The following is a 12,475-nucleotide window of genomic DNA, read 5'->3' on the forward strand; positions in this document are numbered from 1 at the left end:
TTACCCCTCCTCCGGACACCTGTCTGTAAAGCCAGGGTCTGAACACCTCCCTGGACAGGACTCAGTATCGGCAAGGGGGCTCTCATCACGTCTGCCTGCTCCTCCAGCGTGGTCTCCTCCACTCACGTGGGGACAAGCACCCTGTGGGGTGTTCATGTGAGCACTGAGGGGTCAGCCCCATGGCTGGTGAGCAGGAGGGTCAGGAGTTTGACACAGCTTGGGGTTTAAATGTGGATCCCCCCTTACTAGCACTGCACCTTTGACCCAGTGAACACGCCCCCAACACGCCTGCTTCCTCTTCTGTAAGACGAGGTGCCAAGAGTGCCTGCAGTGTCTGGTGAGGATCAGCTCTGAAATTAAAGTCTGAAAGAGTATCTGGTACACGCTACATGTTAATTTCCTCCCTCCTGTCCCCAACACCCCATGTCCGGCCCCTTCTCTCAACAGGTGAAACTTCACTGCCCCAGCGTTCAGCCTACCAGGACTGACTTATTACAGAGATGACCCTGAGTGAGGCCAGGCATGACCCACAGGAATGTTTCTGGAGGGCCCTCTCTCAGGCTGGCCAGAGACTCCTCCACCCCACCCCCAGCTCCAGCATCACTAAGCTGCACCCACTTGGGGGACCCCAAAGCCACCTCGTGGCTGAGAAAGGACACACAGAGGCCTCCAGGTCTTCAGTTCCTCCCCCAAAACAGGATTCAACCCCACCCTGGGGAAGCCTAGCCACTGAGCTCTTGTTCAAAGTGACAGGCTAACACTCAGTTATAATGCGTTTTATTTGTGCTGTCCACACTGGACACTGCAGGTGTCTGCCCCCTGAGAGCACCCCCACCTCCCCTGCACAAAGGAGGATTGGGGGATGGATATTTGAAGCCAAAGAAGGGAGAGAAGACGGCGCTGTGCACAGACCTTTGACTACTCAGAGGTGGAGAGAGGTTCTCCCACTGCTTACACTCACGAACTCAAGCGGGACAGGTGAGGGAGGGGGAGAACCGTAATGAGAAGGGGCGCTGTGATCACACCCATAGGATGTTCACTTTTCAGTGGGGGGCAGGGGGTGAGGGGAGAAGCCTGGAAAAGGCCCCACACTCAGGATGCCGGCTGCTCCTTTTCCTTGGTGAGAGCCTGGGTGAGGAGCTGAGAAAGCCAGGAGGCTGGGGCAGCGGCGTCCTTACTGCTCCCCAGGGCAGTGGGGGCAGGGGGCTTTCCAGCGCATCTCGGGCAGGGAAAAATTGGAGCCACCCTTCGGCCTCTCAGGCCTCAGGAGTTCCAAGTCAGGGCCGGAAGCAGGCTCCGGTGGCCCTCTCTCTAGGTCTGTGGAGCCCTCAGGAGGACGGCAGCAAAGGTGCCCTGTCACCACTGCCCCAGGGGATCAGAGAATGAGCACCATTCCAAGTGTCCCTGCAAATGACCTCTCTTCACTCTGCTGACCGGAGTTCCAACCCATTAGGTAGAGGGCAGATGTGGGATTTCACTCCCTGTCGTCCTGACACACACATGTGCACATTTAGGAGGCAAGCAGGTGAGGGGAAAGGGATTCAAGGGACGTGTCCTGCCTGACACATTTCCTGGGGTGTAAGCAAAGAGGAGGAAGGCCGTGACAGAGTCTCCTCGGGGGCAGCTCTGCCTCCTCTCTGGCCGAGTCACTCAAGGCTCAAGTCCACAGGAATTGACAGCTCGCAGAAGGGACGAGAAGATGCTGCAGCAGAAGAGCTGGAGTCACTGGCTTTGGCGCAAGATGGATGAGGTGGTCTCAGCCGCACACATGCCGGCCAGGCTCCCGGAAGGGGTGCAGCGCCCCCAGGCCCACCCCGGGGAGGGGCTGTGAGTCCCCCGCTGGGTGCAGGTCGAACAGGCAGCATCCTGAGGTGGGGGTGTGAGGTAACAGCTGCCCCACCGCTGCTCTTCTAAAGGCCTCGAGATAAACACCCCTGAGCGGGCAGGGGGGGCCTCCCACGTCTCACTGCGGGGCCCTGGCAGGCTGTTAGCTGTTGTACAAGGGAATCACCCGGGCGATCTCCTGTCTGCAAATGGGGCACCGCCTGGGCTCCGGCAGGGTGCGGTAGCACTCGGCGCAGGAACAGACGTGCCCGCACTCCAGAAAGACGCACGACCGGACGTTGCTCAGGCACACGACACAGGTGCTCTTCAGACTCTCCCTGTCCTCGGGCTTGGCCTGGCTCAGCAGCCGGGCCTCGTGCTCCCGGAACTCCTCCTCCATCTGCTTGAGGCGCAGCCGCTCCTGCCGCTGCAGATACTGCTTTCGGAGGATGAAGAAGAGGGTGGCACACGTGACAACGCCAAAGCCCAGCATCAGGATCTTCCAGAGTCTGACGCTCGACTCCTGCCTCTGCAGCAGGCTGTCAAAGTCCTGGCCGCTCAGATAGTACTGCATGCCCTGCTTGGGGGGCTGCAGGCGGACGGAGTTGTTGTCCAGGACCAGCTCGCCCACGCCTGTGAGGGTGGCCCCCACCTTCAGCATCTCCTCGGTCTCCTGGATGCCTTTGGGCCGCTCACCGCTGATGTAGTGGCCGATGACATCCGTGAAGGACTGGATGGAGGGGTGGAACTTCTCGTACACAGTCTCCAGGCCCAGGTCCAGCGAGTCCAGGGGCTTCAGCACCCGCACGGCCACATCAACGCCGTCCTCGTGGGGCACCAGGTCAAAGGGCACCGTGTTGGTCCTTTGGTGAATGATCTTTGAACAGTCGTTCCTACAAGAATGAGAACTCAGGATAAAACGAAGGACAGCAGTTACCTCACGCCCAGGCAGGGATGGAGCTCACCGATACACCAGGAGGGCAGGATAAAGTCTGAAGCAAGGGGAAAAGCACAACAGAGTTCACAATCATCCAGGGCCCCGGGAGACGGAAGCTCATTTTTCAGGTTCCGAGTGGGCAACAAACACCATCACAGATCACCGCTGTTTATTTCCCTTTGCTCCGTAAGAGAAATCGATTTAACTTAAATAAATCCCTCAAAGAAATTAAAAACAGAGCTACAATATGACCCAGCAATCCTATTTCTAAGTATAGCTCTAAAAGAACTGAAATCAGAATCTAAAAGAAATATCTGCACTCCTGTGTTCACTGCAATATTATTCAAAATAGCCAAGACAAGGAAACTGCCAAAATATCCACTGACGAATGAATAAAGAAAATGTGGAATATATATACAAGAGAAAATCTGTCCGTCGACAGATGACTGGATAAAGAAGTTGTGATATATAAATTAACATACACAATGGAATACTACTCAGCTATAAAAAAAGAATAAAACAATGCCATTTGCAGCAACACGGATGGAACTGGAGAATGTCATTCGAAGTGAAGTAAGCCAGAAAGAGAAAGAAAAATACCATATGGTATCACTTATATGTGAAATCTAAAAAAAAAAAGACAAATGAACTTATTTACAAAAGAGAAACAGACTCACAAACAGAAAACAAACTTATGGTTACCAGTGAGGGAAGGGGTGGGAAGGGATAAATTGGGAGTTCAAGATTTGCAGATACTAATATACATAAAATAGATATACAACAAGTTCATACTATATAACACGGAACCATATTCAACATCTTGCAGTAACTTATGGTGAAAAAAGAATATGAAACAAATATATGTATGTTCAAGTATGATGGAAGCATTATGATGCATACCTGAAATTAACAATCTTGTAAACTGACTATACGTCAATAAAAAATATATATATACAAAAAAAAAAGAAAGAGAGAATATTATTTAGCCTTAGAAAAAAAAAGGAAATCCGGCCACATGCGACAACATGGATGATTCTGGAGGACATTAAGCTAAGTGAACTAACCCAGTCACAGAAGGACAGACACTGCATGATCCCATGCATATGAGGGATCTAAAAGAGCCAAACTCACAGAAACAGAGTAAAATGGTGGTTGCCAAGGTTTGACCTGCGTTCACCAGCATTTGACCTGACCACCTGTGAGGGCTGGGTCGGTGGAGCCAGGATACGCACCAAAGGTGGGTTGTCCGATTCCACACCATCTTGTGCTCCTGCAGCGTCAGACGCTGAATCACACCCTTGCAATTTTCCACAAACTGGCTGTTAAGTGTTTCTTTAACAGATCGAACAGCGCCTAAACGGAAACAAATTGTTTTATTTCTGAGGAACTATTCTGCCCTTTCCTTTGAAGTAATTTAAGTTTTGTTTTCAGTTTGAGTTGGTTTCATTAATCAAAATGATAAAAATGCCATCATTTAACTTATGTAACTTACGAGGTACACTTTGTGGGCACTCTGCTAAGCAGTTACACAGACACAGACTGCATCGTTTGGGGTTTACACCAACCCTGTAATGTCTATTTCAGAGATGGGGCAATGGAGGTTTGAAAAGGTTGGGTAATTTCCCCAAGATCACACAGCAATAACCCAGGTCCTTCTGATCCCAAAGTCCAAGTTCTGAACCAGTGCCCCAAGGCTAAAGAAGGCCCTCAATGTCAGCCAAGATCTTTATCAAACTTTCAGAAGAGGGAGTTATTTTTCATTTTACCAATAAAGAAGCATACCTTCAATAACAGCATAAGGCACACATTTTCCTGGAGCTTCCAAAAGAATACTCTTTAAGTCTTCACCCAGGTGGATTCTTTTAGCACCCTAAATGTAAACAGACTGAACTGACTGTTGAATACTACATGCTCAATCAAACAAATGAAAAAAAAAAGACTATTTCCACTTTTCATGTTGAGAGAATAAGGAAATAGGCAGGAAAGAGACTGCAGAGAATCAGATTCCAAAGCTGCATCCTGAAAATTTTACCATATAAACAGGCATGGGGCAGCGCCTCAAACAGGGGCACCACGTACTCTTTCTCCAGTTAACCAAGCATTCACTCCTTTGCATTTTAACTCTTTAAGAAAACATAAAAGGTATTAATCAATTTGCATACCATAGACTGAACGTAATGTGATCTCTTCCTGACAACATGGAACCATGCATCCAAGGCGCTTATGTGAAAAAGCACCTAAACCAGTACACGGTAGAGCCCGGGCAACGGTAGGTATTATTATCACTGTTTCCTTATCCGATCATGCTCTGCATCAGACGTTACAATAAACAGGTGGCTTTGCATTACAGGACAAGGTCGAGGACCTGGGCCAAACACTATTGGTCTGCTTCTTATTGTGCCTTTCTTCCCTCTCGTAATCAGGTGAGCATAGTTCCCTCTGCTGCTGCCTGCCTCTAACGTCCCCCAGTTCTCCCATCCCTGCTGATTCAGCTTCCAACCTGCTGTGCTTTGCTTGGGAACCAACCAAGCCCGTCACTGCTGCATCAAAAGCAAGATAAAATTAATAATAATAAAAAAAAACTGAACATTTCCTCAGCATCTATGTCCTGGGTGCTAGGGATTCAGGGATGAATGAAGGACAGTTCTGGCTTTCAGGGTATCCCTGTCAACAAATCTGAAGGGGGTCAGACAAGGAAGGTGAGGAGGTGCTGGATACCTATTAAGGTCACTTTAAGTTTAAGCCATTGTGACACAGTAAATGACAGGAGCAAGGTCAATAAAAATGTATTAACCACCTACTGTGGTTTTTCACCTACTGTGAAGATAATAAAAATTATGGCAATAGCAACAATTAACACTTAAACAGTTCTATTTACTTGTTTATTATCTGTCTCTCCCTCCACCAGGCTGTTAAACTTAGGAAAGCTATGACCCTGTTTGTTCACTGCTGTCCCCCTAGTGCCAAGAATAGTGCCTGACACACATTAGGCACTTGATATGTATTTAATAAATAAATCAGTGAATAAGCACTTAGATATACTACATACCAGGCACTCTACTAAGCACTTTAAATGTATAACCCCATTTAATGCTCATACCACCCCTATATGGTAGACATCACTATCCCCAATTAGATAAGGAAACTGAGGCTCAGAGAGGTGAAGTGATCTGCCCAAAGTCACACAGCCAGTCAAGTATCCATCACAGGATAGCTGGTTAAAATTTTTAAAAAGGAAGAGAGGGGGAATTCAGTCAGAAAGACCTGAGATTGAATCAAGCTTCAACGCATCTACTGTGAACTTAATTTGAGTCTCAAATTCTGTACAAGGTGGGGAAAACAACCTCACAGGATTTTCATGTGGATTAAATGAAACTTAAGATGTCAAAGAATACAGACCAGGGGCTGGCACATAGTAGGCATACAATAAACATGTATTCCCATCACTATGAGAAATGTAAAACGGTAAGACACAAACCCCACTATGGAAGTTTTGAAATTTGATCAAGAAAATAGAACCTAACATACTAGGAATCTCAACTGTTTTTTCCAGAAAGTGGCTATTTCATCCTCATTTAGGAACGAATTGGCAAAGCTTTTAAGATACCCGAAGATGGGTCCTGGAGAGCTCGCTGCTTCAAAGGATCCCACCTCCAGCCAACTTGATGCCAACGTGATTTCTGATTCGGATTCAAAAAGTGAAGTATCAGTTACACTCATAGCCAATCACTTCAGGAGTAACTTAGTTATTTAATTAAGCAAACAAGAGGGCAGCTGGAATCTCACCAGGATGTCATTCACACCACAAATTCAATTCCTTGGTAATTAGGTTCATTCCAGCCAGGCTCCAAAACTCCCTTCACAGTAGAGATTTCACACATTTGTTTCTAAGCTCTTAATGAAAAGAATCTGATGATAATAAAGTTAGTTAGGTTTAGGAATCCATCTTCCAAATAAATGTCAAATCAAGCCCTAACCGTTGTATTGTGAAATTTCAGCCAAAACAAATCCACAAATATGTATTAAATATCTACTGCTTGTGAACCACTGAGTTAGAACCTAGAAGGGAAGAAGGATAAGTAAGATGCTGTCTCTGACCTAATGAAGTCCATCTCTCATGAGCGGCCCACACTTTCACAATAGAGCAAGGTCAACCAGAAAAACAATCCTATGCTGGGAAGCAAAAGACCAAAGTTTAAGTTCCAAGCTATATAGGCCTTTCCTTGGAGTCTCAATTTCTTGATTTGCAATCTGGAGGTGTCCTTTTATCTACTCCCAAGAAATTATTGTGAAGAAAAATTAAAACCAAGATGGAAATGTGTAAGTGGTTAAGTGTAGCTCAGGAAAGTGAGTGGTATTTTTTAAATGGCTGTAATATAAAAAGAATATAGAAGCAAGGAGCAAAGTAATTATGTAAATGGGTACAGTCTACGGCTTCTGTACTTGCTGTTCCCTCTGTCTGAACTGCTCTTCCCCAAACATCTGAACGGACCCCCTCTGCCCCTCCTGGGTTCTGCTCAAATGTCACCTTATTTAAAACAGCAAACCTCCCTTTCTCCAGCATCCCATTTCTTCTCTTCTCTGCATTACCTTGTAGTACTTACCCTCATGTGTCATAAAATCTGATTGACTCGTTTATTATTTGTCTGGGTGGACTAGAATGGAACCTCCATGAGGGCAGAGACTAGTGTCTGTTCTATCCACGCGATACCCTCAGTGCCTGAAGCATAGCAGGTGTTCAATAAAGATTTGTCGAAAAAAGTATTTAGGTCAAGATTCATTCTGAGTAATGAGAAAGATTTAGGAGAAAGGAAGCAGTGAAGCAGTTATCACGAGACCCGAATTCTGAACTAGCTCCTCTGTCTACCAGCCGGGTGACACCCCCTCAGAGCCTGTTTCCTCTCTTGGATAGCTGCCGAGAGTGGAATGGCCCACGGCGAATTCGGGGCTCACCATTACCCCGGGAAGGATGACCGCCTGAGGCCAGGCGGACTCCAGCACTGACCTTGAGCTCTTGGGCGACCTGGGCCTTCTGCCGGTACACGGAGTACAGAACGGCGGTGACGACAGAGCTGGTGCCCAGGAGGATGAACTGGCCCAGCGAGGGCCGCCCTCCGCTCTCCATGACTGCAACAAGCCCCGGGTTTAACAAGCCCCGCGGTCAATCCCCGCGACCCGCGAACCCCACCCTCCGCCTCCCGCCACTTCCTTCCACTTCCTTCCACCTCCCTCCACCCGGAACCGCACCCCCGGGACTGTCCTTACGGGAAACCCGTAGCCGGTCGCTCAGCGATGACGCAAGACGCTGGAACAGGAAACGGGAGGGGCAGAGTAGACCGGAAGGCGGTGTTGCCAGGGTGATGGCTGAGCTTCAGCGGCTTCAGCTGGGTCCAGTCTCTTGCGTCGCCGGTAGGGAGTGATAGCTCGTCGCTCCACTACCCTTTCGACGCGCGGCGCACTGGCCATAATTGCCTTGCTTGCGTCATCCCGGTCTCGGTCCTTCTGGTTTCCTGGGATTATTGCGTTTGATGGGTTGTTTATTGTCTCCGCCATTGGGTTGGGAGGAAAGAAGAGAATTAATGTCTAAGAAGCACTTATGAGTATTACACATTTAAGCTTCAGGGCAAACCTTGAGTCTTGGATTTTATTCTTCCACGTTACAGATGAGAAAACTGAGACCAGAGAGTTACGGGGTGTGCCCAAAGTCACACTGCTAATGAATACCAGAGAGGAATTTACCGGTCTACAGAGATATTACCTCCAAGACAGCAGGTTATATCACCCAAGTAGCCCCTTAATCTGCCATCACCACATACAATATACTTTTTAACAACTAATAGTTAAAACTACAGTTATTAAGGGCCTATTACTGTGACAAAAAGTTTTACGAACAGTATACCATTTAATCCTCACAACACAGCTATACAGCAGATTTCAGAGACTCTTTTTCTGAACTCTATAGTGATCTCCTTCCTAAAATAATCAAGAGATACCCAGAATTTTATCCAAAACATCAACCTGCAAAGCTTATGTTCATCCAGCTGTCTCCTACAGGTTGGTTATGCTTTAAATTGAAACTACAAGGATGTACCCATTGACCAAAATCAATGTTTGTAAAATGTAAAAACTGTAAACTGCTCCACAAAAGTAAAATCTCTTCATTAAAGCAGCTGGCGATCCATGACATTTTCCTACCCCATTCCTTAATTATGCTAGGAGTCAAACAAGAATTATATTCTGAGAACATAGGGCTAGAATCTCCAGATTGTCAACATCACCAGATACCTTTGATGATTTTCAACCCAAGGGATGATCATGAACTTGCTACATACATACAAAATAAGATCTAACTTTAATTTTTTAAATGAAGCTTGTCCAAAAGTTTGATAACACATTGCGTTAGCAAGAGTGTGGGGACAGAGACTCCTATATATTGCTGGTGGGTGTAAAATTGGACATTATGGAGAATGGTTAGGCAATGCTGACCAAGATTAAAAGTGACCACACCCATTGACAGAGCAATCCCACCTCGAGAAATTCTTCCTACGTAAATACACATGTGAATATGACAAATATATGTTATAAATTGCAGCATTGTTTTTAATAACAAAAGAATAAAAGCAACCTAAATGTTATCAATAGTCAATTGGTTAAGCAAATTTTTTAAACGTGTATATAAGCATACTAAAGTGAAGAGGCAAACTGCAAAACTGTCTGAGTATGATCCCACTTATTCTAAAAAGGAGGGAGAAGAATATGCATGTTTGCATAAAAAGCTAATAAGATTGGTTATTTCCTTAAAAGGGGATCAGGTGGCTAAAGAACAGAGGGACTTTTCAGTCCTTTGTACTTTTTTAGTGTGAATGTATGAGATGTTTCAAATTAATAAAACTTGAATTTAAAAAAGAGGGAGATGAATATGGTATCACTCATATGTGGAATCTTTAAAAAAAAAAAAAAAGGAAAAAGAGACTATGAACTCATCTACAAAACAGACTCAGAGACATAGTAAATAATCTTATGATTACTGGGAAAAGGGGGTGGGAAGGGATAAATTTGGGAGTTTGAGATTTGCAAATGTTAGCTACTATATAAAAAATAGATTAAAGAAAAAGAAGTTTCTTCTGTATAGCACAGGAAACTATATTCAGTATCTTGTAATAACCTTTAGTGAAAAAGGAATATGAAAATGAATATATGTATGTATATGCATGACTGGGACATTGTGCTGCGCACCAGAAATTGACACAATGTAACTGACTGTTCTTCAATATAAATAAATAAACAAATAAATAAATAAATAAATATTAAAAAAGAGGGAGATGATAGTTACCTGAAACAGGACATACCATGATCACAAAGGTGTTTTTCCCAGGGCGAGGTTCATTCATTGTACTCGGGATGTGCTAACCCCTGTGATTTTCCCAAGTGCGGGAAACTTGACTGTGTAATTTGTGGTAGTGGGGGACTGCGTTCGAACGCTCCCCTAGTTTAAATAAATAAATAAGAGGGGGAGGGTGTAGCTCAAGCAGTAGAGTGCCCCGGCACCTCCTCTAAAAATAAATAAGTAAACCTAACTACCTACCCCTACCAAAAAAAAAAAATTAGGAAATAAATAAGAATAAAAATAAAATTACAAAGAGGAAGATGAACACACCAGTCACTCCACAACCAACGCCCTCCTACACCCAAAGCTCTGGTCTGGGCACCAGGAGGTAGAACCTCTGGCTGTTTGAGACTGTGGAGAAGCGGACATGGGCAGAGTTGTCTACTATCCCCGGTCCAATGGAATTAGGGCAACAAAGGCCTCTGGGAGAGTGATTCAACTTAACCCTCCTTGCTAGGGAAGGAATTTGAGTTCTGTAAGCAGAATAGAGGGTGCAGTGATGGGATGGGAGTTGGAAAGATGTTTCCTGCAGAGGGAAAAAGACAAGCAAAGTGCAAAGCCACCAAGAGTCTGGGCCTAGGGCATGAGACAGAGAGCAGGGAGCAAGTAACTGAGAAAGGCAGGTTGGGATCAGATCCTGTAAGTCCCTAAATGCCAGACCAAAAATTTTAACTTCATCATTTTGGGATTGGGATCTAGTAAAGCTGTTTGAGAACCAGCAGGGCATGATCTGGCCTGTTTGTTTGTTTGTTTTTTATCATCAAAATTCTCCTATCCTTAGATCATAGCAAGGGAGAGCATAAAAAAGAGGCCATAAAATTGAAAACCAGTGGAGTCTCCACTGCAGGGGAACCGTGTGTATGGTTCTAACTACCTTGGGCCCTCTTGTTTTAGTCCCCAGGCCCTTCTATGAGTTCCTTGGGAGCTCATTAAAAGGCTATCATCCCCAAGAGGAGGGTATAGCTCAGTGGTAGGGTGTGTGCTTAGCATATATGAGGTCCTGGGTTCAATCCCCAGCACCTTCACCCTAAAAATAAATAAAGGCCATCATTCTTAAGTAAAAGAGATTTTTTTCTTTTTAAAAAAAAATGAAGTGTAGTTGATTTACATTATGTTAGTTTCAGGTGTACAGCATAGTGATTTAGTATTTTTTCAGATTATACTCCATTATAGGTTATTACAAGATAACGGCTATAGTTCCCTGTGCTGTACAGTGTATCTTTGTTGCCTATCTATTTTATATATAGTAGTTTGTATCTGTCAGTCACATACCCCTACTTTGTCCCTCCCCGCTTCCCTCTCCCCTTTGGCAATCCCAAGTTTGTTTTCCACATCTGTGAGTCTGTTTCTGTTTTGCATGTACATTGATTTGTATTATTCTTTAGAGTCTACATATAAATGATATTGTAAACCTTCTTATAGGTGTGTAATGGCATCTCATCGTGGTTCTAATTTGCATTTCTCTAGTGACTAATGATGTCAAACATCTTTAATGTACTTACTTGCCATCCACATATCTTTGTAGATGAAATATTTGCTCAGATCTTTTCTTCATTTTTAAAATTAAGTTGTTTTATTTTCTAATTATTGAGAGTTCTTTATATACTTTGGATACAAGTCCTATATAAAATATGTGACTTGCAAATATTTTCTTCAGTATCGTGGCTTGACTTCTCATTCTCTTTGTCTTTTGAAGAGCAGAAGCTCTTGATTTTTATGAGGTCCAAGTTATCCATTTTTCTCCTTTTATGGATCATATTCTTGGTGTTGCATTTAATCTGCCTATCCTAAGAACCCAATGATTTTCACCTATGTTTTCTCCCAAAAGTTTTATTGTTTTAGGTTTTACATTTAGGTCTGTAGTCCATTTTGAATTAATATCTTTTTTTTCCAGCTTTATTGAGAAATAATTGACATCCATCACTGTATAAGTTTAAGATGTACAGCATGGTGGTGTAATTTACATGTTGTGAAACGATGACCACAATTAGCTAACATCTATCATCTCATATAGATACAATAAAAATAAAAGAACTAAGTCCCCATGTGATGAGAACGCTTAGGAACTGCTCTCTTAACAACTGTCCTACGTATCAGACAAGTTAATTTTTGTGTATGCTGTGCCAGGCACTGTGTTTTCCGTACTGTTCCCATATCTCCCTACAAAGTAGTTAGGTACTATTTTTCCCTATTTTACAGATGAGGAAAAGGAGGCTCAGTGAGGTGAAGATGCAGAGTGTATCCAACTCCATCTTTCTGCAGAGCTGTATGCCTCAGCGCTCAACTATGCCGACTTCTATCTCGTTCATGTTGTTTGGCCCTAAAAA

The 12,475-nt window shown here is 44.5% G+C and overlaps 1 protein-coding gene and 1 non-coding gene across 2 annotated transcripts; one reads left to right on the forward strand and one right to left on the reverse strand.

Moving 5' to 3' along the window:
- Positions 1-760: 760 nt before the first annotated feature.
- MUL1 (mitochondrial E3 ubiquitin protein ligase 1) lies at positions 761-7,993 on the reverse strand. The gene is made up of 4 exons (XM_006188285.3): positions 7,767-7,993; positions 4,544-4,631; positions 3,994-4,114; positions 761-2,717 (listed from the first exon to the last, which is right to left on the reverse strand). Exons 1-4 carry the CDS (start codon positions 7,884-7,886, stop codon positions 1,988-1,990), a joined length of 1,059 nt encoding a protein of 352 aa, XP_006188347.1. The 5' UTR covers positions 7,887-7,993; the 3' UTR covers positions 761-1,987.
- Positions 7,994-10,086: 2,093 nt separating this feature from the next.
- LOC116668395 lies at positions 10,087-10,250 on the forward strand. The gene has a single exon (XR_004325562.1). It is a non-coding gene; the product is annotated as a U1 spliceosomal RNA (small nuclear RNA).
- Positions 10,251-12,475: the final 2,225 nt, after the last annotated feature.

Source organism: Camelus ferus, chromosome 13 (genome assembly GCF_009834535.1).
Source record: "Camelus ferus isolate YT-003-E chromosome 13, BCGSAC_Cfer_1.0, whole genome shotgun sequence".
NCBI classification, from domain to species: Eukaryota; Metazoa; Chordata; class Mammalia; order Artiodactyla; family Camelidae; genus Camelus; species Camelus ferus.

Coding starts and splice junctions, on each gene's coding strand:
- MUL1 (XM_006188285.3), bottom strand. CDS start 7,886: ATGGAGAGCGGAGGGCGGCCCTCGCTGGGCCAGTTCATCCTCCTGGGC. Junction 4,115..4,543: donor GCCTTATGCTGTTATTGAAG/GTATGCTTCTTT, acceptor GTTTCCGTTTAG/GCGCTGTTCGATCTGTTAAA. Junction 2,718..3,993: donor AATCGGACAACCCACCTTTG/GTGCGTATCCTG, acceptor TCATTCTTGTAG/GAACGACTGTTCAAAGATCA.